Below are 20,691 nucleotides of genomic sequence, written 5' to 3'. Positions count from 1 at the left end.
GAAGGAGGGGTTTCCTGGGAGAAGGGATTCCCGGTGCTAAAATTGTTCATGGCGATCCTGGCCAGTCGGTTACCTAATTCCCCTGCATGCCGGGAACTGCAAGGGAGTTCTGGACATCCGGTAGAGTGGCTGGGCTCTCTACCAGGGGCCGAGCCCGCCAGCTTGGGCCTGCAGAGGGGCTAGGACAGCAGACACCCTGGCCAACACGAGAGATGTCAGGGCTGGGGAGGTTTTCTTTCTTCCCTGGGGAAGACAGAGCCGTCAGGATTTTCCTTTGTGAAACAAAGCCCAGGCTGGCCTCAAACTCGAGATCCTCTTGCTTCAGCCTTCCGAGTGCTGCGTTTCCCGGCATCTGCCACCGTTCCCGGTCGGTGGCAGCTGGTTTGTGGGCAGCAGCGGGAGAGCGGAAGCGGGAGCCGGGAAGGACAAGCTTAGAAGTTCTCGTAGTGGTGCAGGAAGTGGGCCCGGTCCTGCCTGTTGACGAGCCGACAGGCCTTCTCCACGTTCTTGGTCATTCCTGGAGGGCCGCAGCTGAACACTCCGATCTTGCGCACCTGTCAGGTGATTGGAGAGCAAGGGAGAGGCCTGGAGCCTCCCGATGAACACTCCACACAGAGGGGTTCGTCCATGGCCTGATCAGAATGACCAGACTTCTACCCCAGACTCTGAGGAGGAGTCTTGAGCTACTTGGGGTGAGGGGGAGGTTGAAATGTTCTTGCAACAATACTCAACCCCCTCCTGGGGCCCGGGTGGAAGTTATCTGCTCAAGACAGAGCTTCAAGGGGGCTTGAGGGCCAAAATATCCTGGCAGGACAAGACCAGAGTCCCAGGGTGAGCGTGCGTGACCGACCTGGGGGTGGACCTCCTGCAGGGAATTGAAGAAGGGCTCAAAGGGCGGCCGGCCAAAGTGGGTGGTGGAACGCAGGCCCGTGAACAGACTCCGGTTCAGCACCTTCTGGAAGTGTCGCTCACAGATGTACTGGGGAGGAGACCGGGAGGAAGGTCACGCCTAGATGCCCCCAGGCCCGACTCCTCACCCAACGCCTGCCCTGCCTGGCCAGTTGCGACCCACCAGCATGGTGGTCCTGAGGTCGAATTTCTCAGCCAGCTGGGTGATGTAGATGTGCACAGACACCAGGTCCTGGCAGTCATTCTCCTCCACCTCCCGGATGATGTCAGCCAGCCACTCGAACTGCCTCTGGGTCCTGGTCACCCAGATGAAGTAGATCTGAGTGGCGACACGGTCCGCTCAGGCTCCCTACGTGCGAAGTGCCTCCACAGGAAAGACTGGGAACCCCCCCACCCCCACCCAGCCCGATGCTAGACATCCAAGGGAAGATTCCAGCAGGGACCCCTGCCGCCGCACTCTTTCCCCCCTCAAAATCCGTCGTCTGGAATACTGGCTGTAATGGCTCCCAAAGTCCCCAGGGTGTTCAGGTCACCATCGAGCCCCGGAGGCGTTCCCCAAGGATGAGGGAGAGAGGAAGGGGAGGAAAGAGGGAGGAAGGGAGGGAGGGAAGGTCACCTTTTTGCAGAGCATCTGACTACCCACGGATGACTTGAAGACCAGGTCTTTGAGGATGGAGGCAAAGGGGGTGACCCCGATGCCCCCCCCCACCAGCACGGACACCTCAAACTTATGCCACTCCTGGTGGCCTTCCCCAAAGGGTCCATCGAGGTACAGCTGCCAAGAGAGTAGAAGACAGATGAACCTGACCCTGTCCCAGAGTTGGGGCCATAAGAGAAATGGGGGACGCAGACAGAAGGAGGGGACCAACGTCAGAGACCCAGGTACCTTCGGGTATCTGGCCCAGCCGTCGCCCGTCGGGGGTGAGTAGATCTCCCGGAGCCGAGTGGTCCAGGGCCCCGCCGCCCGGATGTGCAGGCTGAGCGTGTCCTCGTGGGGGGCGGAGGTCAGCGTGAAGGGGTGGTACTCGGTGGTCCCCAGGGCCAGGCAGGCGATCCGCACCCACTGCCCCGACTTGTACTCAAAGCCCTGGGGCCGCTGGAAACGCAGGTGGGTCACCCCTAGGGGAGGGAGGGGAAAAGCATGGAGGCAAAGGGCTATTTCTGGTATCTGACAACTGAGGGGCGCCTGTCCTTTCTACGCTCCTAAGGCCCGGGGAGTGTCACATGGCCGTCCTTCTTCCATGAAGGGCTCAGGCCTCGTGACTGCCCCGAATTCCAGCCTGCAGGTAGAGGGGACTTCAGGTTCTCCAGGGATCATCACACCTGTCACCAGCAAACTGCTGGTGACTTTCAGGCCGTGACCAGAGCTGAGCCTCAGGCCTGCTGCTGGGTCTTTCTTGAAAAAGGAAGTCAGGAACGTGCTGGTGAGAACCGAAGGCGTGCTAACACCGCTCAGACATTTCCCGCTTCGCTCACCACGACCAAAGTCAAATGGCAAGGAGAACAATTTTCTTACGGTGTGAGCCCTGAGGATGAGATGGCCCTGGAGCACCTAAAATCATCTCCATCACTTTCCACAATGACAGGAATCCCTATCTTAGCGAACCCTGACTCAACAATGACCTGGCAATCAGGGCCATTTCCGTGTCTTGGAAAGCGAGAGCACAGATAGCAACCTGACCTGTACCTCCTATTACCCAGGTCACAAAGTTAGGGGGTCTTTCACATCCTCAATCCCCTCTGCATCACGTTAGCCAGCTTGAACTCAGAGCCTGGTACTGCCGCTAGGCTTTTCTACTCAAGGCTAGTGTTCTACCACTTGAGCCACAGCTCCACCTCTGGGATTTGGCTGGTTACTTGGGGAGAGAGTCTCACAAACTTTCCTGCCCTGGCCGCTGCTGAACCACGACCCTAAAATCTCAGATCACAGTCTCCTGAGTCGCTAGGATTACAGGCGTGAGCCACTGATGCCCGGCTACTCTGGCCCTTCTTGTGGCCAACTGTATTTCCATCAGGAAGTCTCCTGGAGTTCCCAAGAGGGTGTCAGAGGCAGTGCCGGGGCTCAGGAGGCCTGTCCTGTGTTGTGTCTGAGGAACTGATCTGTGGTGCTCCCCACCCAAGTCCCGCCCAGCTGGCTGGTACCTGAAGGCAGCAGCTCCGCCTTCACCACGGCGATCTCCACCTTCTTCCGGCTCAGGCTCACCAGCTTGTCCCCGCCAAAGATAATTGCTGGGACCAGGAAGTAGATGTGGAAACTGGGCAGCTGGATCAGAGCGAAGCTGCCGTGGATGATGAGCTGGAAAGGATGGCCAATGGGTATAGCTCAGTCCCAACTGGATCCCGGTCCTATAGCCCCTCGCAGAAGGGCTGGTGTAGGCTGGACCCTCATTTATGGCCTGACACAGCCCAAAGAAATCTCTTACCAGGGCATAAAGAATGACATAGAGGTGATGCGTCAGCCAGAAGCCCCAGAAGCTGCAGCGGCGGAAGTGGTGGGAGGCAAAGACATACATGATGGCCAGGACCAGAAGCAAGAGAACTCCTGTCATACCTGGGAGCCGGAGGATAGGGTCAGTGAGTGGACTCAGGACCTCAGCCTGGACCGAAAATCCAACACTGTGATCCCCGGTGTCACCCTCCTTCCCCTTCCATCTTTACAGCCCTGCTACGGGCCAGTGAGTATTCAGGGAAATGGAACCCGACGCAGAGTTCCTCAGACCCTCAGAGTCTACATCCCTACCTGGAATCGTCTCGAAGAACCACCAGTAGAACTTCTGGGGAAGCTTAGACCTGTGGGACAAAAGCACGTCGAACCTCAGGCTGGGGCAGGAGGGGCTCCGCTGCGGTCACACCTCAGTCCGACTTTGTTCCTCCTGGCCCTGATCATTGAGGCTACTAGACCCCGCTACCCCCGGCCAGATGACCAAGAGATCCTTCCAAGAAGTATGGCCCTCGTTCTCCCATGATCCTCTCCTCTCCGCCTGCAGCAACTTTTCTCCTCTGCTATCCTAAACTCTCTTACGCGGTTGGACTCTTTCTGTCTTAAATGTGTGTTCTGTTGTTTTGAAAGCTCTGTGAAGGAAGAGGATTTATATTTTACTTACTGCTCTACCCCTAGTCTCACAGACATACTAACATACGTAGTAAAGATTCAATAAGCATCTGTTGAACAACTGTATCTATCCTGGCATCCCTATGTTCTGGCAACTGAATCAACACCCAGAGCACGGGCTGTAAATGCTGGCCCAATTAATGGATGGTGAACTGGTACGGCAAGCTATGTGCTAGGCATCTCCTACTCGCTTCCCCATCCATCACAGCCAGACGCTTGCCCGAGGGCAAAAACATCGCCTTTTATCTCCCTCAAGAGGGCTGGCTTTGGGGCTGGGGATATAGCCTAGTGGCAAGAGTGCCTGCCTCGGATACACGAGGCCCTAGGTTCAATTCCCCAGCACCACATATACAGAAAACGGCCAGAAGCGGCGCTGTGGCTCAAGTGGCAGAGTGCTAGCCTTGAGCGGGAAGAAGCCAGGGACAGCGCTCAGGCCCTGAGTCCAAGGCCCAGTCCAAGGCCAAAAAAAAAAAAAAAAAAAAAAAAGAGGGCTGGCTTTGTACCTTTCCTCAGGAAGGAGTTGAGTATGCTCATCTATTTATTTGTATATACCCTCAGATCATGCAAGAGACCCAGGGGACGGACCCCTTCCCCAGGACTGACCCATCATTCACGAAGACGTTGGGGAATACACAGGCCATCAGGCTGAGGGGACTGACTGAGAAGATGTAGAAGTTGACCACGTGACCAGCACTGTGCAAAACTGCAGGAGAGATTCTTGTCAAAGATGTGTCAAGTCCAGAGGGACAGAGAGAAGCAGGTACAGGGAGCTCCAGTCTCCTCATGGTGGGGTGCTGCGGCAGCAAAGGGGAAGAATGTCAGGGACCACCTACTGGCCAGGACAATGGCCCCCATGGCAATCCAGCGGTGGAAGTCGACGGCGGCGTCGAAGGGGATGTAGCGGTTGAGGAAGGTCTCCCGCAGGAAGGTGATGAGGTTGCGGCACATGGTGAGCAGGATGTAGGAGAACATGAAGGAGATGCTGGCTGCGGTGCCCCGAGACAGGATGATGCCCACATAGGTGGTCTCTTCGATGTCCGTGGGTGGTGAGGAAAATGCGTAATCTAGGGCATGGCATAAAAAGAAGTAGGTTCTTGAGCCCGAATTGGAACACCTCGGGGGGGGGGGGGGCGGGGAGGAGGGGAGGGTGTCTCCATCTAGGTATTGAGGACCAGGAAAAGCAACCCAAGGACTCTCCATTCCTCCCTGAAGTCGGGTGAGGGGGGGTGGACTTGGCCCGTGGCCCACCGCCCGGAGCTCTTACAGTAGGAACGTTCTGCAAACAGGCCCACGCAGATGGCCGAGAAGATGGCGACACACACAATGTGGCGTCGGTAGTTCTCCACAAAGCGCTTGAATTGCTGTAGCTTCTGGGCCAGGAGGCCCCGCTGCATCTTCTCCTGAAGGGCTTCTGTGTACAGCCGGGGAGGGGGCCCCACTGCCCTGCAGCAATGGGAAGTAGGGTATCCGTGAAGAAGGGGGCTCCCTGGCATTTCTTCTATGTCACCAATGAAAGAGCTGATGATCTCGCAGCAGTCAGAATAGGCCATACCAGAGCAAGGAGGCAACCTCTCCTCCTCCCAACTCTCGGTCTCCATCCTTACTTGTTCCATCTATCCCTTCTCTAGTCTTCCCATGACTCCCCCTCTTCCTCTTGGTTCTGTCCTTCCCTCCGCCTGTCCCCTGCACAGGCCCACAACTGTGCCCAACGCAGCAGGAACGGGAAAGCCCTTACTACCACTGTGGGGTTGTTCTGAACCAAGTCCCTCACCTGGAGAAGGAGATGCAGAGGCTGAGAGAGGAGGGAAAGCCACAGGACACCCAAGCCCCACCAGTTGGATGAGGGACAAATGGCATGCGATTCAGGATGGTCCCTTTATGTCAAGGACCAGAGACTGTGTGACTCCTCTCCTTGTCTTCTTTGGCTCAGAGATCTGAGAAGCACTTACTTTTTGCCAAATCTCTTCTTTAGACCAGGGGTTTCTGAGGCAGACAGAACCAGTTCCTGAGGGTAAGAGCTGAGAAAAAGAAAATGGAGCCTGGTGACCCTTGGTCTTTCCATCCGGGAAAAGAAGTGCTAGGTCAAAGCTTGGGGCAGAAGCAGGAGGTAAATCCTGGGAGCAGCAGGTGACACAGTAGAATGTGTGACTAGGGTTGGCTCAGGTGTTCTATAGCATGACAGTGGTCTGGAGTGACAGGAAGACAACACATCTCCTGGGAAGTATTATCTTGGAAGGCAACTGGAAGTTAGGGTGGAACTGGCCATATACAATAAGAACTACTTTCTCGGGGCAAACCTCTGACCAACGGGGGTACACTGGCCCAGCCTACTTCTTTCATATCTACCCAAGGAGACCTCCCAGCGCCTTATTCCCCAATACCGGTCCCCAGGAGTCCGAGTGATGAATGAGACTCGCGAGCTGATATTTGGTTTAAAGATGTCCCCGACACCTGGAAAGGAGAATAAGAGACGGGATTGGCTTCCACACGAGGGTGGACAGGCTCCATTCTCTTTTTCTCGGCTCCCTACCTGAGGCTGACCATTCTTTAGGCGCTCACACACCTCCAGCTCTACCTTTGACACAGAGCTGTGTGAAGCGGAGCTCGCTGTCGTGGTCCCGAAGCATGAAGTGGAAGTCCTCCCATGTCAGCTCCTCCTTGTCCTGGAAGCCCGACTCTCGGAACATGGACTCCACCGCCTCGGCCAGCTGGGCCTTGGACAGGCAGTTGTTGGAGATCTCGATGAAGGATCTGGAGGAAGACGAGATGCAAACAGCCTGTTACCGGGCAAGGTCAGGCAAGGACAGGGAGGGCCCCAGACTACGGAAAGAGGTTACCAGTGACCTGAGAACTAGCACTGAGAACATGTTAAATTCATTAAATTCAGCTCAGCTCACTGCTCACACTTGGTGGTGGTGGTGTTTTAGCTAGGGGCGACTTTTCTGGCTGTTGTTGACAACAGAACTATAGATCCTGCTCAAGTCAGAGGCATAGACCAGGTAAACTGTGCGTGCTCTGCAAGTCCACAGTGTCACGTCCCCTTTTCAACACAGGTGGCCACCTAGCCTGGCCTGCCCTCCTTTGGACTGGCTTTCCCGTTGACACCGTCAGGATGTCTCAGGATTGCCAGGGCCCACCTCCTACCGCATCATGGTGAAGAATTCGTCCTTGGAGAGGAAGCCATTCCCATCCAGGTCATACATGGTGAACATCAGGTGGGACTTATCCTCTGGGGAGCCTGAGGGGAAAAAAAAGGGGGTGGTGGTGGTGGAATTCAGGCTCCTTCCCTGATGATGGACCCCTGGAATGGCCTGCAGATGTTCATGCTTCTACCTTTCATGAAGACCACCAGGATGTCCAGGAACTCGCGGAATGACAGGTAGCCATTGCCATCTTTGTCAGCCAGGGAGAACATGGACTCCACAAACGTGTCCTGGGGCTTGAGACCCAAGGACTCAGCAAACTCAGCCCTGCTCAGCTCACAGGTCAGGGCTTCTCGAACCGTCTGGGATGAGTCCAACGGCAGGGTCCCTGCGTCCGACTGGTTGATGTTTAACACCTGCACTCAGGCACCCACAGAGGAAGGGGAAGAAGGCACAGTTCAATGACTCTTCCCATCTCCCAGCCTACTGCTGAATGGTCGAACCCTGCTGCTACTTAGCTACACTAACTGGAGCCTCTACTCTCCTAGAGAGGCGGTCAAGTGAATCTCTACCAACCTCCCATTTCTCCTTAGGCTCAAGCACAATCAAGAGCGAATAATGATGGCAGAGGAAGGAAGTGGGGTAGGGGGGAGGCAAACTTGGGGAGTGGAAAGTAAAACAACCTGCAATGGGCCAGGCAGATGTTGGTCATAGACATGGTACACTGGCGGGAAGAGGCTTGAACTGGGCGCTCACATCAAACACAGATTTTGGAGTCCCACTCCCCCAACAAGCTGTTTGGGAAGGAAGCTGAGAACCTGCGTTTCTAAGTACCCTGGTAAGGTTGATGTCGGTCTAGGGAAAATATTTGAGAATCTGTCATGTAGCCTTTCTCACTGGATCCACTCAACGATGGAGAGGTTGTCGACATAATTTTAGTCACTTCATTTGCGTGCGTGTGTGTGTACCAGGGCTTGAACTCAGGGCCTGGGTGCTTGAGCTTTTTCACTCAGGGCTAGTAGTCTGCCACTTGAGCGACAGCTTTTTGGTGGTTTCTTGGAGATCAGAGTCTCCCAGACTTTCCTGCCCAGGCTGGCTTGGAACCACAATCTTCAGATCTCAGCTTCCTGAGAGTAGCTAGGATGACAGGCCGGAGCCTCCCGCACTGGGCTTTAATTACTGTGTAATGGATGAGGAAAAGGAGATCGAGAGAGCCAAGGAGATGTGAGTTTCCCAGCATCATGGAGTTCGCAAGCAGCACAACCAAAGCTGTCTGTCTCTGGCCCACAAGATGGAAGCTTAGCTCACTCATATAGCCCTGCCCAGCCCGGGTTGGTTCAATCCCCTAGGCCAGCCCCACCTCCAGAAGGTACACGTCAGACGCGGCACCTGAGCAAAAAGATGTCTGAAGAAGATCTCTAGGATGCGTCCTCGCTCTTGCTTGGTGACAGCCTTCTTGAAGAGCTCGCCCTCGCTCATCTGAGCCACGTGGAGGCCTGGGCTCCAGCACTGACAGAGCTCCTGCAGTTGCCGCACAAAGGCGCGTCGCTCCTCTTCTGAGTTAAACTGCAGCACCTGGGCGAGAGGAGGCCCCTCAGCCCCCACCCGGACGCAGCCATGCTTACGGCTGACACTTCCGGTCCAGCCTCCCTATAGAGGACACCGGGTTGGGGAAAGGAGAGAAAGGTCCCTCCCTCTCCCTCCGGGCTTGGGCCAGGTAAGTAGCCTAGAAAGAGGTGGGGAGGGGTCAGGTTGAACCCGGGGAGCCCCATCCCCGACATCAGCCTTCTCAGGTGAGCTTTGTAGGCTGAGGATGGAGCGTCACGCCGCCTTGGGAGGAGGGGCAGAAGGAGCTGTACCAGGTCGTACTCCTTGGGGATCTTGAGCAGCAGGGTGCGGCACCCTCGGTTGCTGGACAGGATGAGGTGGATCGGTTGCAGGGGCTGCAGCTGGATGGTGCGGAGCACCGCGAGGCTTTTATCCAGAACCTGTACGCACTTGTCCGGGAGCAGCTGGATGGTGATGGGGTAGCTGCTCTCCTTGGGGCCTGGCCACTCCATCCCTGGGGAAGAGACCATCGGGCAGAGTGATGCTGGAGCGTCTCCCTCCCTCCCTCCCTCCCCTGGGCCTCGGCTCACCTGCCACTCCGCCTCTGATGGTTTCCTTCTTCACGCTCTCCTTGCCTTTCTTTTGTAGTTTCTTGCGCTCCCGGTTCCGGAAATGAGCTACCACCCCAGCAATAAGCAGACTCACTGAAGGAGACAGAGACGCCAGTCAGGGGGACAGCCCCTTCTTCAGCAGCTTCACTCGCAGACACCCCAGAGCCTGGCCTCAAGTGATTCCAAAGAGTTCATCCCAGGAGCCAGTTCAGCCCAGATGGGGAGAAGGAGGCCAGACGAGAGACAGAAGGAAGAGGTTAAAGGACTCACCTAAGGGAAAGCAGCAGAGAGCCACAATGACGAGGCCATAGCCAGCACCACTGCCCCTGAAGTAGTCAATCACAGTCAGGGGCACACAACTGGGCAAGCCTTCAGTTGTGAGCTGCCGGGGCTGTGGACAGGGTGCGCCTAAGAGACAGGGCACAGGGAGACCTCCAAGTCCAAAGGCCCACTCCTTGAGCACGTGAGCCCCCCCACAGAAAGCACCTGGCTCTCTGGATGGCACCAAGTGGCTCTGTCCTACCCGATCACTCACCTTCCTGCCAGACAAAGACGTTGGGCTGCAAGGAGCTAGGGTCAGCATCAGTAACAGCTACCAGCACATCCCGGAGGGTGGTGTTTCTGATCTCTGCAATCTCTTCCTTGGAGAACAGCCTAGGTTGGGGAAAGGCAAGAGAAGAGGAGACTCTGGAAACTCAAGCCCAAGAGCCCTAGAGGAGATGAGTGGAACGGCTGGACCCTAGGGGGCTATCTAGGGGGCTATCCTGGGGCCCAGGCTGAGGTAGAGGGGCCGAGGCAGGTCTTACCCATTCCTGGTGTTCTCAAACCAGTAGCGATCACCGTCCCGCAGTCGCACAAACTGATCGAGGACAATGGTGCTGAACAGGGGTCCAGGGTCCCCATGGCTCTCCAGGAGCCCACCCGGAAGCAGCTCCAGCCGAGACAGGTCCTGGTTGTACAGGGCAGCTGTGGCCTCCAGCACCTAGAGCATCATGGGAGGTAAATAGAGTCTAGGCATATGTGTGACCTCACCAACAATGCCATCAGTAAAGCGGGGGGATGTTGAAATGTATAACATTTTTATACAGACTAAGTAGGCTAAAGGATTTGAGGCGCTGTTGCCACAGGAAAGCTTCAGCTGTCATTATGATCATTGTCCTTCTTCACCTGAAGCTCCACATTGGGGTTGAGGTCCTTCCAGTGCTTTGGGGGCTCCTGTCCCAAAGCCAGCAGGGCTTGGCTATAGCTGGGCAGCCCCATATCTCGGCCACGTTGGATGCTGCTGGCTACGTAGTCTGCGCGGGAGAACTTGTCAGGGCCAGGCCAATAATCTGAGGAAAGACCAGACTTTGGAGTTGATCCTCCCAATCCTTCTTCCGCCTGCAGACTTCATCTATCCATCTATCAGTACTATCACCCCCCGGACCCCACATAGAGTTCTCTACACCTATACCCATATTAGCCTTGTCTTGGTGTGGGTCCAGTGTTATTGTGTGTGATCGGGGCAAGTTTGGGCCAAGACCCTTCTTCTAAGACTCACGATGGGGTTTTTTGTACATGTTTGTGTTTGTTTTTTTTAAATCACTTGTGGGGCTTGAACTCAGGACCTGAATGCTGTCCCTAAGCTCTTTTGCTCAAGGCTAGGGCTCTACCCCTTTGAGCCACAGTGCCACTACTTCCCGTTTTCTGGTGGTTAATTGGAATTAAGAGTTCCGTGGATTTTCCCTGCCTGGGCTGACTTCGAACCACAAATCCTCAGATCTCAGCCTCCTGAGTAGCTAGAATTACAGGCATGAGCCACCAGCGCCCAGCTTCGAGATGGTTCTTGCTACAAAGCAGAAATGACATCCCCTGTGCCTAACTTTACGGATGAACGTATTTAGAGACCTAAGACACTGTAGTACCACCACCCCACTGCCATACTCATAGTTGATTTAAACTAGAAACCACATAGCACTGTGGATTAGGGGAAAGAAAGCTCAAGGTTTCATTTTATTCTGGTGGGTACTTGAAGTCTGTGTGTAGATCTTTATTTCTACATCATGGTCATCTAGATCTACCTGTTGACTAACCCTGAAGGGTCTCCAGTCTCCCAGCTCTGGTCCCCACCCCCTCCAGCTCTGAGCTCACCCCTCAGGTCTTCAATCACTATCCTGTCCTCCAGTTCTGAAATCTGTGAGGCCATTCCCAGTAGCAGTTCATTCACCTCCCTGGCATTCTTCAGATTAGGATTCTGAAAGGAAGCAAATAATTCATTCAAGATAGATTGCAGGGTCCTTCCCCAAAACTCAGTCCCTCTTACCATGGCCCGTTGAAGCACTTTGGGACAAAAGCTCCCTGCAGCCCCGCCCCCCCCCCCATTCTTTCTCCTCTCTTCCCTTTCCCCTTCCCTTCTCCTCTCTTTTGTCTTTTGATCTCTTCAGAAAGCCTTCATTTCTGCTCCTGCTTTACCGCTTCTCTCTTTTGTCTTTTAAAGTCTTGCTGTAGCATTCGAGCTGGCCTTGAATTCTGGGTTTTGAGCAATCCTCTTGCCTCCGTCTTCTGAGAGGCTGGGATTACAGGTATGTGTCACTACCCAGGCTCTCTTAGGAAGTTGGCTCAAGGTGATTTTTTTCCTGCCCCTTTCCCACCAATCTGGAGCACCAACACCCTAAAATCAAAATTTTTGCTTTGCTAGGAATTTGTAAAAAAAAATTAACCTACACACACACACACACACACAGTCCCTTATTTCAGGCTGACCTCCCGAGTCCAGTAGCTGTTGCAGACCCTGAGAGCGGGAGAGTGGCCCAAATCCTTATTCAGGACTTCCCGGAAATGACAGCTGGAGTTCCTGAAAGGGGGTATCGGGATGAGGAGAAGGAATTCAGGGCAGAAGGTAAAATGGAGCTCAGTAAGGTTAGTGACTCAGTTGTGGTTGGCCGGGATTGCAAGGTGGCTCATGAACTTCCCTCAACATCACATGGACTTGACCGTGTATTTTTTAAGTTAAAGACAGAGTAAGCCATTTGTCCACCCAGGGGTGAGGAGAGAGAGGGGAGGAGGAGGAGGTGACCTATCTGCTATCACATACTCTGCTACCAAAACTCTGTCCATGAGGCTGGGTGCTGGTGGCTGCCGCCTGTAATCCTAGCTACGCAGGTGGCTAATACCTGAGGATCCTGGTTCAAAGCCAACCCCAGCAGGAATTAATCACCAAAGAGCTGAAGTGGAGCTGTGTTTCAAGTGGTAGAACACTAGCCTCGAGCACAAATCTCAGGGGCAGTGCCTAGGCCCTGAGTTCAAGTCCCAGGTCTAGCGTGCACAGGTGTTTGTGCGCATACCCCCCCCAAACACCTGCCATTAGGAAAGCTGGGGAGGTTTCCCTATTGAGACCCAAACCTCCCACACCAGAGTCCCAAATTCCGCTTTCCTTTTCTAACAACAACAACAACAACAATAGGTGTATGAAAATCCCCAGACCTCGGAGGCCATCCCCCCACCCCCCCCACCCAGCTCGTCCCTCACCTCATGTAGACGCCAGGGGGCACCATGGTGGAGAAGAACTGCTCGGTGGCCACCACGAACTCCGGGGAGATGCTGGGGTCAATGAAAGGCTGGTACCCTGCGGGAAGCAAGCAGGTCGTGAAGGAGATCAGCCGCCTCCACCCCGCACCCCGGCATCGCACAGCCCTCGCGTCCCCAACCCCCTCCCCCTCACCTGCATAGGGCGGGGGCGCCTTCTGCAGGAAGCTGGGCAGCCACTCATACAGAGCAATGTTCTGAGGGGACAGGGGGTGGGGACACGCGTGTCGGGCTGGACCCGAGGGGACGGGGCAGCCATGGGACAGACAGCCTTCAACGGGATCCATCGGAGCCCCCCCCCACCCCAGGAGGAGACTTGAGGGGTGAGCAGCCAGGAATCCCAAGCGGCATCCCCCCCCCACTTGTCATGAGGGCCGGGAGGGGGAGGGAGGGGCTTTGCCTGGCCCTGGGGCCTCCGGGCGGGACGGGGAGGGGCGTGGCTCCCGGAGGGGCGTGGCTCCCCGGGCGGGGCATGGAGGGGCGTGGCTCCCGGGAGGGGCGTGGCTCCCGGGCGGGGCGGGGCCTGGCTCCCGGGCGGGGCGGGGCACCTGGTAGGTGGCGACCACCCTCTTGCGCGCGTGCTGGAACAGCTCCTCGTCCCCCCAGCGCGGCCGCTCCCGCGCCAGCCGCCGCGCCCACGCGTTGTGGTAGCGGAACCACAGCAGCCCCAGCGCCTGCAGGAACGGCTCCCGGTTGCCTCGCGGGGCCCCGAAGGCTGCAAGCGAGCGAGTGGGGGGGGTGGGGGGGACGGGGGCTGAGCCGGGCTGAGCTGGGGGTCGCCCCACCCCCGTCCCCCCCCCCACCCCGCGGCGCCCCGGGCCCTCTGCGCCCCCCCGCCCGCCCGCCCGCCGGGCCCCGGGCGCTCACCGTACAGCCCGCGGGGCCCGCCCTGGCCCGTGGCGGGGTCGGGCGCCGTCCACATGAGCAGGGCGGCCTGCGAGTCCCGCGGGAAGTTGGGGTCGGGCCCCGAGGCCAGCTGGCCCCCCGAGAAGCTCCTCAGGGCGTCGCTCCACGAGTGCGAGGAGCCGTAGATGGCGCTGCCGTCCAGCCAGCCGCTCACCTGGTTCGTCTGGGGGTGGGGGTGGGGGTGGGGGTGAGGGGGGTGGGAAGTGGGGCCACGGCTTGGGCAAGGGAAGACCGGGGCTGGGCAGGGGGGCAGGGGGGCAGGGAGGGACCCCAAGCCCCAGGCCATCCCCACGGGCCGGTGTGGCGGCCTCACCAGGTCCCGGGGGCGGCTGGGGCTCTGTCCGGTCTCGGGGTCCCAGCGGCTCCTCTGGAAGGGCAGCACCACGTCCCCGCGCCCCTGGGGGTCAAACACGGGGTCTCCGGGCGGGATGCGGATGTTGAGGAACTCGGCGGGGCAGCCGGGGGTGTCCACGCTCACCAGGTCCGACAGCACGTGGTAGCCTGGAGCATGGAGACCCCCAAAGCACCGACGGGGTGGGCCCCCTCCCCAGGGCCCGGGGGGGGCAGACTGCCTCCCACCCACCCCCACCCCGCCTCCCCCCTTTTCCACTCACCGTAGAAGACCCCCAGCACCGTGCGGTTGCGCAGCGACGCCAGCCCGGCTCGGCCCCGGGCCACCGCGTCGCTCAGCCGGCGCGGGTTGGGCAGATGCGGTTCCTCCCACGCCTGGTAGACGCCATCCGCGTACTGGGCCGGCACCAAACGCTGCAGCCGCGAACCTGGGGAAGGCCGGGGGTGGGGGGGGGGTCAGGTGTTACCCCGTTCACGCTCCCCACCCCCCTTCAGCCCTCTACCTTTACCGACGGGGTCCCTTTGCATTCGAAGCCGGGCTGCATGCACCCCCGAGGTACCTCATCTCACACTCCACATACAAGCTGCACCCCCAATCCCCCGATCCCCACCACCCCCACGTACCAGCCGCACCGCGATCGTGGTGCCTGAGGTTGTTGAACCAGCCGTCGTAGCGCTGCACTTCCCAGGGCAGTGACGGCTCGTCCTGGCCGCCTGCTGGACACCGCCCCCCCACCCCCAGAGCGACCCCCTTTAGCACTCCGCCCTTCCCGAGACCCCCTCCACAATCCGATCGATCTGACCCAACGTCTCAGCTTCAAGGAGCCCCTTGTCTGCTCTTATTTCTTCCTATGCCCCCCCCAGGTTGTACCTCTAAACTAAGGGTCCCCCAATACTTACCCACTGGGTCCTGGGATCCACTCAGCAGAGCTCCCAGGAATAATAGCAGGGCTCTTGCTCTCAGCATGGTGTCCCTCAGCCTGGGGGTGGGGGGGGGGAGGAAGGGGAAAGGATTTGAGACACACACACACACACACACACACACACACACACACACACACACTCTCGGCCAGGAGCTCCTACTTCTGGAGTCAAACCGTCAGAAGCATTAAGAACTTACATCTGCACCCCTTTCCAGGAGAGCTGGCTCCTTTCCTACCTTCACCCCCCCATCCCCCCTTGGGGGCTCACCTCAGCCCTAGGAACCCACTGGGAACAATCTTTGGCCACGGATCAGTCCTGGCCAGCACTGGCCTACTTTTCTTAGGGGGTTCTATTCCCCAAACTTGGGGAATCCGCCCCCCCCCACCTCCTCCACATCCCAATCTGTCAGGTATTACTTTTCCTGGCGACCCAGGACTTGCACCTCCTCCCCCCACCCCACCCCACCTGTCATAAATCCCTGTGCATGAAAGGCGAGGGCCAGGAAGATAAACAACATCATCTCCCCCCCCCCCCCCCCAAACAACAAAAGAGGTCTAAGGTCTGGCTTAGGGCTCCCGAAGTCTTCCTTGCACCCGGCAATGAATGCTTCCTGCCTCCACTCCGCTCTGCAGTCTTCCCAGCCGCCCCTCTCACCCCGGGGCCGCCCCGTCTGGGTGTCCACTGGGAGCTGCCTCGGGTGTGAATGACTATCTGGACCCCGGGCTCGCCCAGGCCCTCCTGCCGGGCGCGCGCACCGGGCGGGGCGGGGCGGGGCTCCCGTCACATTTGCATACCCGCCCTCTGCCCTCATTTGCACGAGGTCTTCCCGCTCAGCTCCGGATCCCACCACCCCGGCTGGCTGGCCTGCCTCGTGCTATAAAAACAGGTCCTGGGTCTCCCGGGGACTTGCAAACAGAGCCGAGTCCTTGGCTAGCGCCACGCTAGCTAACCCAGAGCTCTGGGTGGGGGGGAGGCACAGTCCCCGCAGCTCGGTCAGGCTTGATCTGCTTTGTTCCCCGCACCCCCAGTCCTCCCTCCCTCGGGGTGCAGAGCTCCACCTGCTTGCAGGATGACTCTGTGGGACGGTGTGTTGCCTTTTTACCCCCAGCCCCGGCACGCTGCTGGCTTCAGCGTCCAACTGCTCATCGTCATTTTGGTGTTCTTGGCCTTGGCTGCTAGCTTCCTGCTCATTTTGCCTGGGATCCGTGGTCACTCGGTAAGGGGGGGGGGGTACTAGAAGCTGGGGTGAAGTGGGGGGAGGTGTTGCGTGAGGGTGGGGAGAGTCTTCTTAAAACCCAGGCTAACCAAGACTATGCAAGGATCTCCACAAATATTAAACATAGGCTCAGAAACAAATTCAGAAATCTAGTTGGATCAAGCCCCCTCTCCCCGCTTTTTTAAACCAAGATCAGATCAGGAAGAGTTCCTGGCCCAAGGTTTCCTGGAAAGGAACCCTAGCTATGGCAGAGAGTGGGCACTTAGTCCAATCACCAGTCCAGCAATCTCCCCCTATGGCGATCAAACTATCCTGTCCTGTAGGCGCCGGCCTTCATGCCTACCCCAGGGGCTCAGACTGTGGTCTTGGGCTGACTGATGTGTTTGGTTGTGGATGGTGCCCCATCCTTAAAGAGTCAGAGGATCCCACACAGGATTTTTAAGTTGTTTAAGTTGTGGGTTTTTTGTGTTTTTTTTTTTTTTTAAGCTTCCCTGGGAACCGGTGCACTTAGTAATCCTCCCTCTTGGGAGGCAGGTGATCCTTGCTTTCTTTCCTAGTACTTCTGAACTCACTGAGCTCTACCAAGCAGTGGCTGGGGAGAAGTGAATTGGGGACCAGGTGCCAGATCACTGGGGGTGTAAAAGTGCCCGGAGAGTACTAGGCAGGGTGGGCCTGGAAATCAGATACCAGGTAGGTGGAAGCGCATGACCAGAACGACAACAACCAAACAACAACAACAACAAACACCTCTCAAAATGTCAGTGGGCCAGGAAAGGCATGTCTTGACCTCAGCTTGGGCAGGTCAGCAGTGTGACTAAGATGGAAGTGGCCTGGGGGTGGTGGAGGGGGTGTCCTTGGCCACTTGTGGTGCCCACCAGGCCTGACTTGAGTGTCTGTTCTGCAGCGCTGGTTCTGGTTGGTGAGAGTGCTTCTCAGTCTGTTCATAGGTGCAGAAATTGTGGGTGAGTGCGTGGCCCGGCCTATGGGGACAGAAACTGGGGTACAGAACCAGGTGGGCAGAGGGCACCTGGGGAAATAGGAACTGGGTTTTTTTGTTTGTTTGTTTGTTTTCCTGCTTCATCTTCCCACTTCCTATGCTTTTCTTTATCTGCTCTTTAATGTATGGGGATATATTTTGTTTGGTTTTGGAGGTTCTGGGATTTGAACTCAAGCTTATGCTTGCTAAGCAGTGGTCTACCATAGAACCACGTACCTCCAGCCCCCCCCCCCCTTTTTTTTGCAGCTGGTTATTTTTGACATAAGATCTTGCTTCTTGCCAAGGGGTTCATCTGAACCACGATCCACCTATTCTAGGCTTTCCCTACTACCTAGGATGGAAGGGGCAGGCTGCCACCCCAAGATTCTTGTGGCTGAGATAGACTCTTGAGGACTCCTCTGCCAAGCTGGCCTCCAGTGGTCCTCCACCTCCTAAGCAGTCGCTGAGATTGCCAGCGTGGGCAGAAGCACTTGGCTTGTTTTGGTTGGCTTCTTTGAGACCCTTTGAGCTTGACTCTAGGTAGCCCTGGTGGATCTCAGACTCCTCAAACTCCACCCCCCCCCCATCTTTGTTCTTGAGCCTCAGAGACTGGAAAGCTGAGATGGCAAGTGAGACATGGCCACTCTTGCAATACTACCCTTCCACTCTTATCATGCGCTGGACCCCCCTGGACACCCCCTCCCCCAGCTCAATTGTGTTTCACCACTCCCCCAAATTCCACCTCCCACCCTGTGCGTTTCCCCCACAGCCGTGCACTTCAGTGGAGACTGGTTCGTGGCTAGCGTGTGGACCAACACATCGTACAAAGCGTTCAGTGCGGAGCGAGTTCAAGCCCACGTCGGACTGCACGTGGGACTGGTGGGCATTAACATAACCCTCAGAGGTGAGGCTCTCCCAACAAAGGGCTGAGAGATGCGGGGGGTGGAGGGAGGGAGGGGTAGCTGCTCCCTTCCCATCCCTCAGATTGGAGGATTAAAAACAACAACAACAGCAACAAAACCACCACCAGGAACCAGACCTTTGGTCTTCTTAGATTGGTGATTTCTCCCAACACATCAGCCAATCTACCTCCACTCCCCTGTGTGGGCTCCCCCATCCTTGGCTTCCCTATGAACATCCCTTTGGTTTCCGGGGTCCTTGGCCTTGTACAGTCCCTCCTTTGACACCCCGCCCACCCCACCCCCACTCCCCGCAGGAACCCCAGTGCAGCAGCTGAACGAGACCATCGACTACAACGAGCGCTTCACGTGGCGTCTGGACGAGGACTACCAGAAGGAGTACGTGAATGCCCTGAAGAAGGGGCTCCCGGACCCAGTGCTGTACCTGGCGGAGAAGTTCACCCCGTCCAGCCCCTGCGGGCTGTACTCCCAGTACCACCTGGCGGGCCATTACGCGGCGGCCACGCTTTGGTGAGCGCGCAAGGGGGGGGGGGGTAGGGGGGAGTGGGGGGGGGGCGACTGTCCCGGGCTGGAGTGACAACCTACAGGGCTAGGTGGGAATCGGGAGCCCCCCCCCCAGCATCGCGATCCCCCCTGATTTTCCCAACCACCCCTCCAGCGCTCCAGGTTGGTTTTGTTTCTGCCAGAGAGGGAGGCTCTAGGATAGGGAATCGGGGTGACCCTGGGCGGTCTCGCTTACCGTCCCCCCCCGCCCCCCGCAGGGTGGCCTTCTGCTTCTGGGTCCTGGCCAACGTGCTGCTGTCCACGCCCGCCCCGCTGTACGGGGGCCTGGCCCTGCTGGGCGCCGGCGGCCTGGCGCTGGGCGCCGTGCTGGCCTTCGCCTCCGTCTCCTCCGCGCCGCCCTGCCCGCTCCGCCTGGGCGCCCGGGCGCTCACGCCCCGCTACGGAGCCGCCTTTTGGGTCACGCTGGCCACCGGTGAGAAACCCAAGGGCCCCGGGGTGCGGGGGTGGGGTGGGGTGGGAGGTGGGGGATGGGGGGGAGAGGAGGGAGGGGAGGTGCGCTGCGCTTTCCAGCCCACGAGAGGGGCGCGCGCCCCCCCCCAGCCAGCCCTTTCCAGGCCCTTAGCCTGAGGTCTCCCCTTCACCTCTGTGTCTCCCCCTCCCTCCTCTCTGTCCCCCCACCCCACCCCACAGGCCTCCTGAGCCTGCTGCTGGGAGGGGCCGTGGTGCTGCTGCACTCCACGCGGCCCGGTGCTCTTCGCGTCTTTCTGGACCAAAGCGTCCCGGGCTGCAGTAACCCGGGGAGCAGAGGAGCCCCGCCTTTCCTCCTCAGCACCCGGCCGCCAGGGGCCCCCGACGCGAAGATCACCACCACCACCACCACCACCGCCTTGTAAAGCAAATGCAGTTCTGGACTCTTCCTTCCTTCCCTGGCAGGCCTGGAGACAGCGAGCCCCCCCCCCACCACCAGGGCGGGGGTGCCCTCCCTCCCCTCCCTCCCTGCCAGGGGAAAACCAGGGGCAAGGGGGGGGCCCCCTCTGGATGTGCCGCCCACCTGCACCAGGGTAGGTTGTAAATAAACTTTTTTATTTTATTTAAGGACTTCCTCCGTGTGTGCGTGTGTGTGCGTGTGCGTGCGTGTGCGTGTGTGTGCGTGTGTGCATGTGTGTGCGTGTGTGTGTGCGCGCGTGTGCTAAGGCTTGAACTCAAGGCTTTACTTTTTTCCCTTCTCCCCGAGGTTGGCACTCTACCACTTGAGCCGTAGCTCCACTTTCTGTTTGGTTTTGTTTTGTTTTTGCTGGTTAATTGGAGGTAAGAGTCCCACCCAGACTTTCCTGCCCAGGACGGCTTCGAACCACAATCCGCTGACCTCAAGCGACTCGGGTTGTGGACCTGAGCGCCGGCACCTAGACTGTCCTTTCCCCTATCAATTTCCGCGGCTTCTTTGTGCGCGCTTGGACTCCACTCTCTCAAGAGGCTGGGCTGGGCTGGAAACAAACTTTACTTTGCAGTACTGCAAATCTCATTCTGTTCAGGAAAAAAAAAAAACGGGGAGGAAAACAAAACGAAACGGAAGGAATCAAAACAAACCAGAAAATCAAACCAGAAAGGCTCTGGGAGAGGAGCACCCTCTAGTGCGGCGGGACGGGAATGACCGGCGCCCGCTTCCGGGGCTGCCCTGGCTGGGCGGGTACGGTTTAGGGGTCCAGGCACTGGTGACCTTCCCACCCTTTCCTCTGGCGAAGCTGAATGGACTGGGAAAAGAATAGAGTTTGGGAGTTGATTTACTAACTCTTCTCAGTTGTTGTGGGGATTGGGAGGGGGGATGTCATAGGGCCAAGGTAAATGCCAATCAGGTATAAAAATATAAATCTCGGGGTTTATTTATTTTTTAAAAGAAAAACAAAAGATCCTTGGCACGTCTTACAATCTCACTTGACATATTTGGGGACGCAAATTGAGGCGCAAAGGGAATGTGGAACAGCTGGTGAATGTTAGAACCAGAATGAG

The 20,691-nt window shown here is 57.6% G+C and overlaps 2 protein-coding genes across 2 annotated transcripts; one reads left to right on the top strand and one right to left on the bottom strand.

Annotated features, from left to right (window-relative positions):
- Positions 1 to 431: 431 nt before the first annotated feature.
- Positions 432 to 15,111, bottom strand: Duox2 (dual oxidase 2). The gene is made up of 33 exons (XM_048332193.1): positions 15,045 to 15,111; positions 14,769 to 14,858; positions 14,408 to 14,572; positions 14,107 to 14,294; positions 13,755 to 13,956; positions 13,436 to 13,602; positions 13,024 to 13,084; positions 12,831 to 12,927; positions 12,066 to 12,156; positions 11,454 to 11,556; positions 10,491 to 10,654; positions 10,130 to 10,305; positions 9,859 to 9,977; positions 9,594 to 9,731; positions 9,303 to 9,416; positions 9,024 to 9,226; positions 8,554 to 8,739; positions 7,355 to 7,580; positions 7,166 to 7,259; positions 6,585 to 6,772; positions 6,403 to 6,472; positions 5,971 to 6,039; positions 5,286 to 5,464; positions 4,855 to 5,085; positions 4,625 to 4,724; positions 3,650 to 3,699; positions 3,333 to 3,460; positions 3,052 to 3,205; positions 1,796 to 2,028; positions 1,526 to 1,684; positions 1,073 to 1,228; positions 851 to 979; positions 432 to 554 (listed from the first exon to the last, which is right to left on the bottom strand). The coding sequence occupies exons 1-33, from the start codon at positions 15,109 to 15,111 to the stop codon at positions 432 to 434; spliced, it is 4,620 nt and encodes a 1,539-aa protein (XP_048188150.1).
- A 1,026-nt stretch (positions 15,112 to 16,137) lies between these two features.
- Positions 16,138 to 19,577, top strand: Duoxa2 (dual oxidase maturation factor 2). The gene is made up of 6 exons (XM_048332056.1): positions 16,138 to 16,284; positions 17,189 to 17,246; positions 18,030 to 18,164; positions 18,477 to 18,690; positions 18,942 to 19,156; positions 19,375 to 19,577. The coding sequence occupies exons 1-6, from the start codon at positions 16,138 to 16,140 to the stop codon at positions 19,575 to 19,577; spliced, it is 972 nt and encodes a 323-aa protein (XP_048188013.1).
- The last annotated feature ends 1,114 nt before the right edge of the window (positions 19,578 to 20,691 follow it).

This window comes from Perognathus longimembris, chromosome 23, assembly GCF_023159225.1.
Source record: "Perognathus longimembris pacificus isolate PPM17 chromosome 23, ASM2315922v1, whole genome shotgun sequence".
NCBI classification, from domain to species: Eukaryota; Metazoa; Chordata; class Mammalia; order Rodentia; family Heteromyidae; genus Perognathus; species Perognathus longimembris.
This window is presented reverse-complemented; position numbering and strand designations above follow the sequence as displayed.

Excerpts from the sequence above, each read along its gene's own strand:
- Duox2 (XM_048332193.1), bottom strand. The coding sequence starts at position 15,111 with ATGCTGAGAGCAAGAGCCCTGCTATTATTCCTGGGAGCTCTGCTGAGT. Across the intron at positions 13,603-13,754 it reads CGGGCCCCGCGGGCTGTACG|CCTTCGGGGCCCCGCGAGGC; the intron begins GTGAGCGCCCGG and ends GCTCGCTTGCAG. Across the intron at positions 6,040-6,402 it reads ACTCGGACTCCTGGGGACCG|CTCTTACCCTCAGGAACTGG; the intron begins GTATTGGGGAAT and ends TCTTTTTCTCAG.
- Duoxa2 (XM_048332056.1), top strand. The coding sequence starts at position 16,138 with ATGACTCTGTGGGACGGTGTGTTGCCTTTTTACCCCCAGCCCCGGCAC. Across the intron at positions 16,285-17,188 it reads CTGGGATCCGTGGTCACTCG|CGCTGGTTCTGGTTGGTGAG; the intron begins GTAAGGGGGGGG and ends TCTGTTCTGCAG. Across the intron at positions 17,247-18,029 it reads CATAGGTGCAGAAATTGTGG|CCGTGCACTTCAGTGGAGAC; the intron begins GTGAGTGCGTGG and ends TTTCCCCCACAG.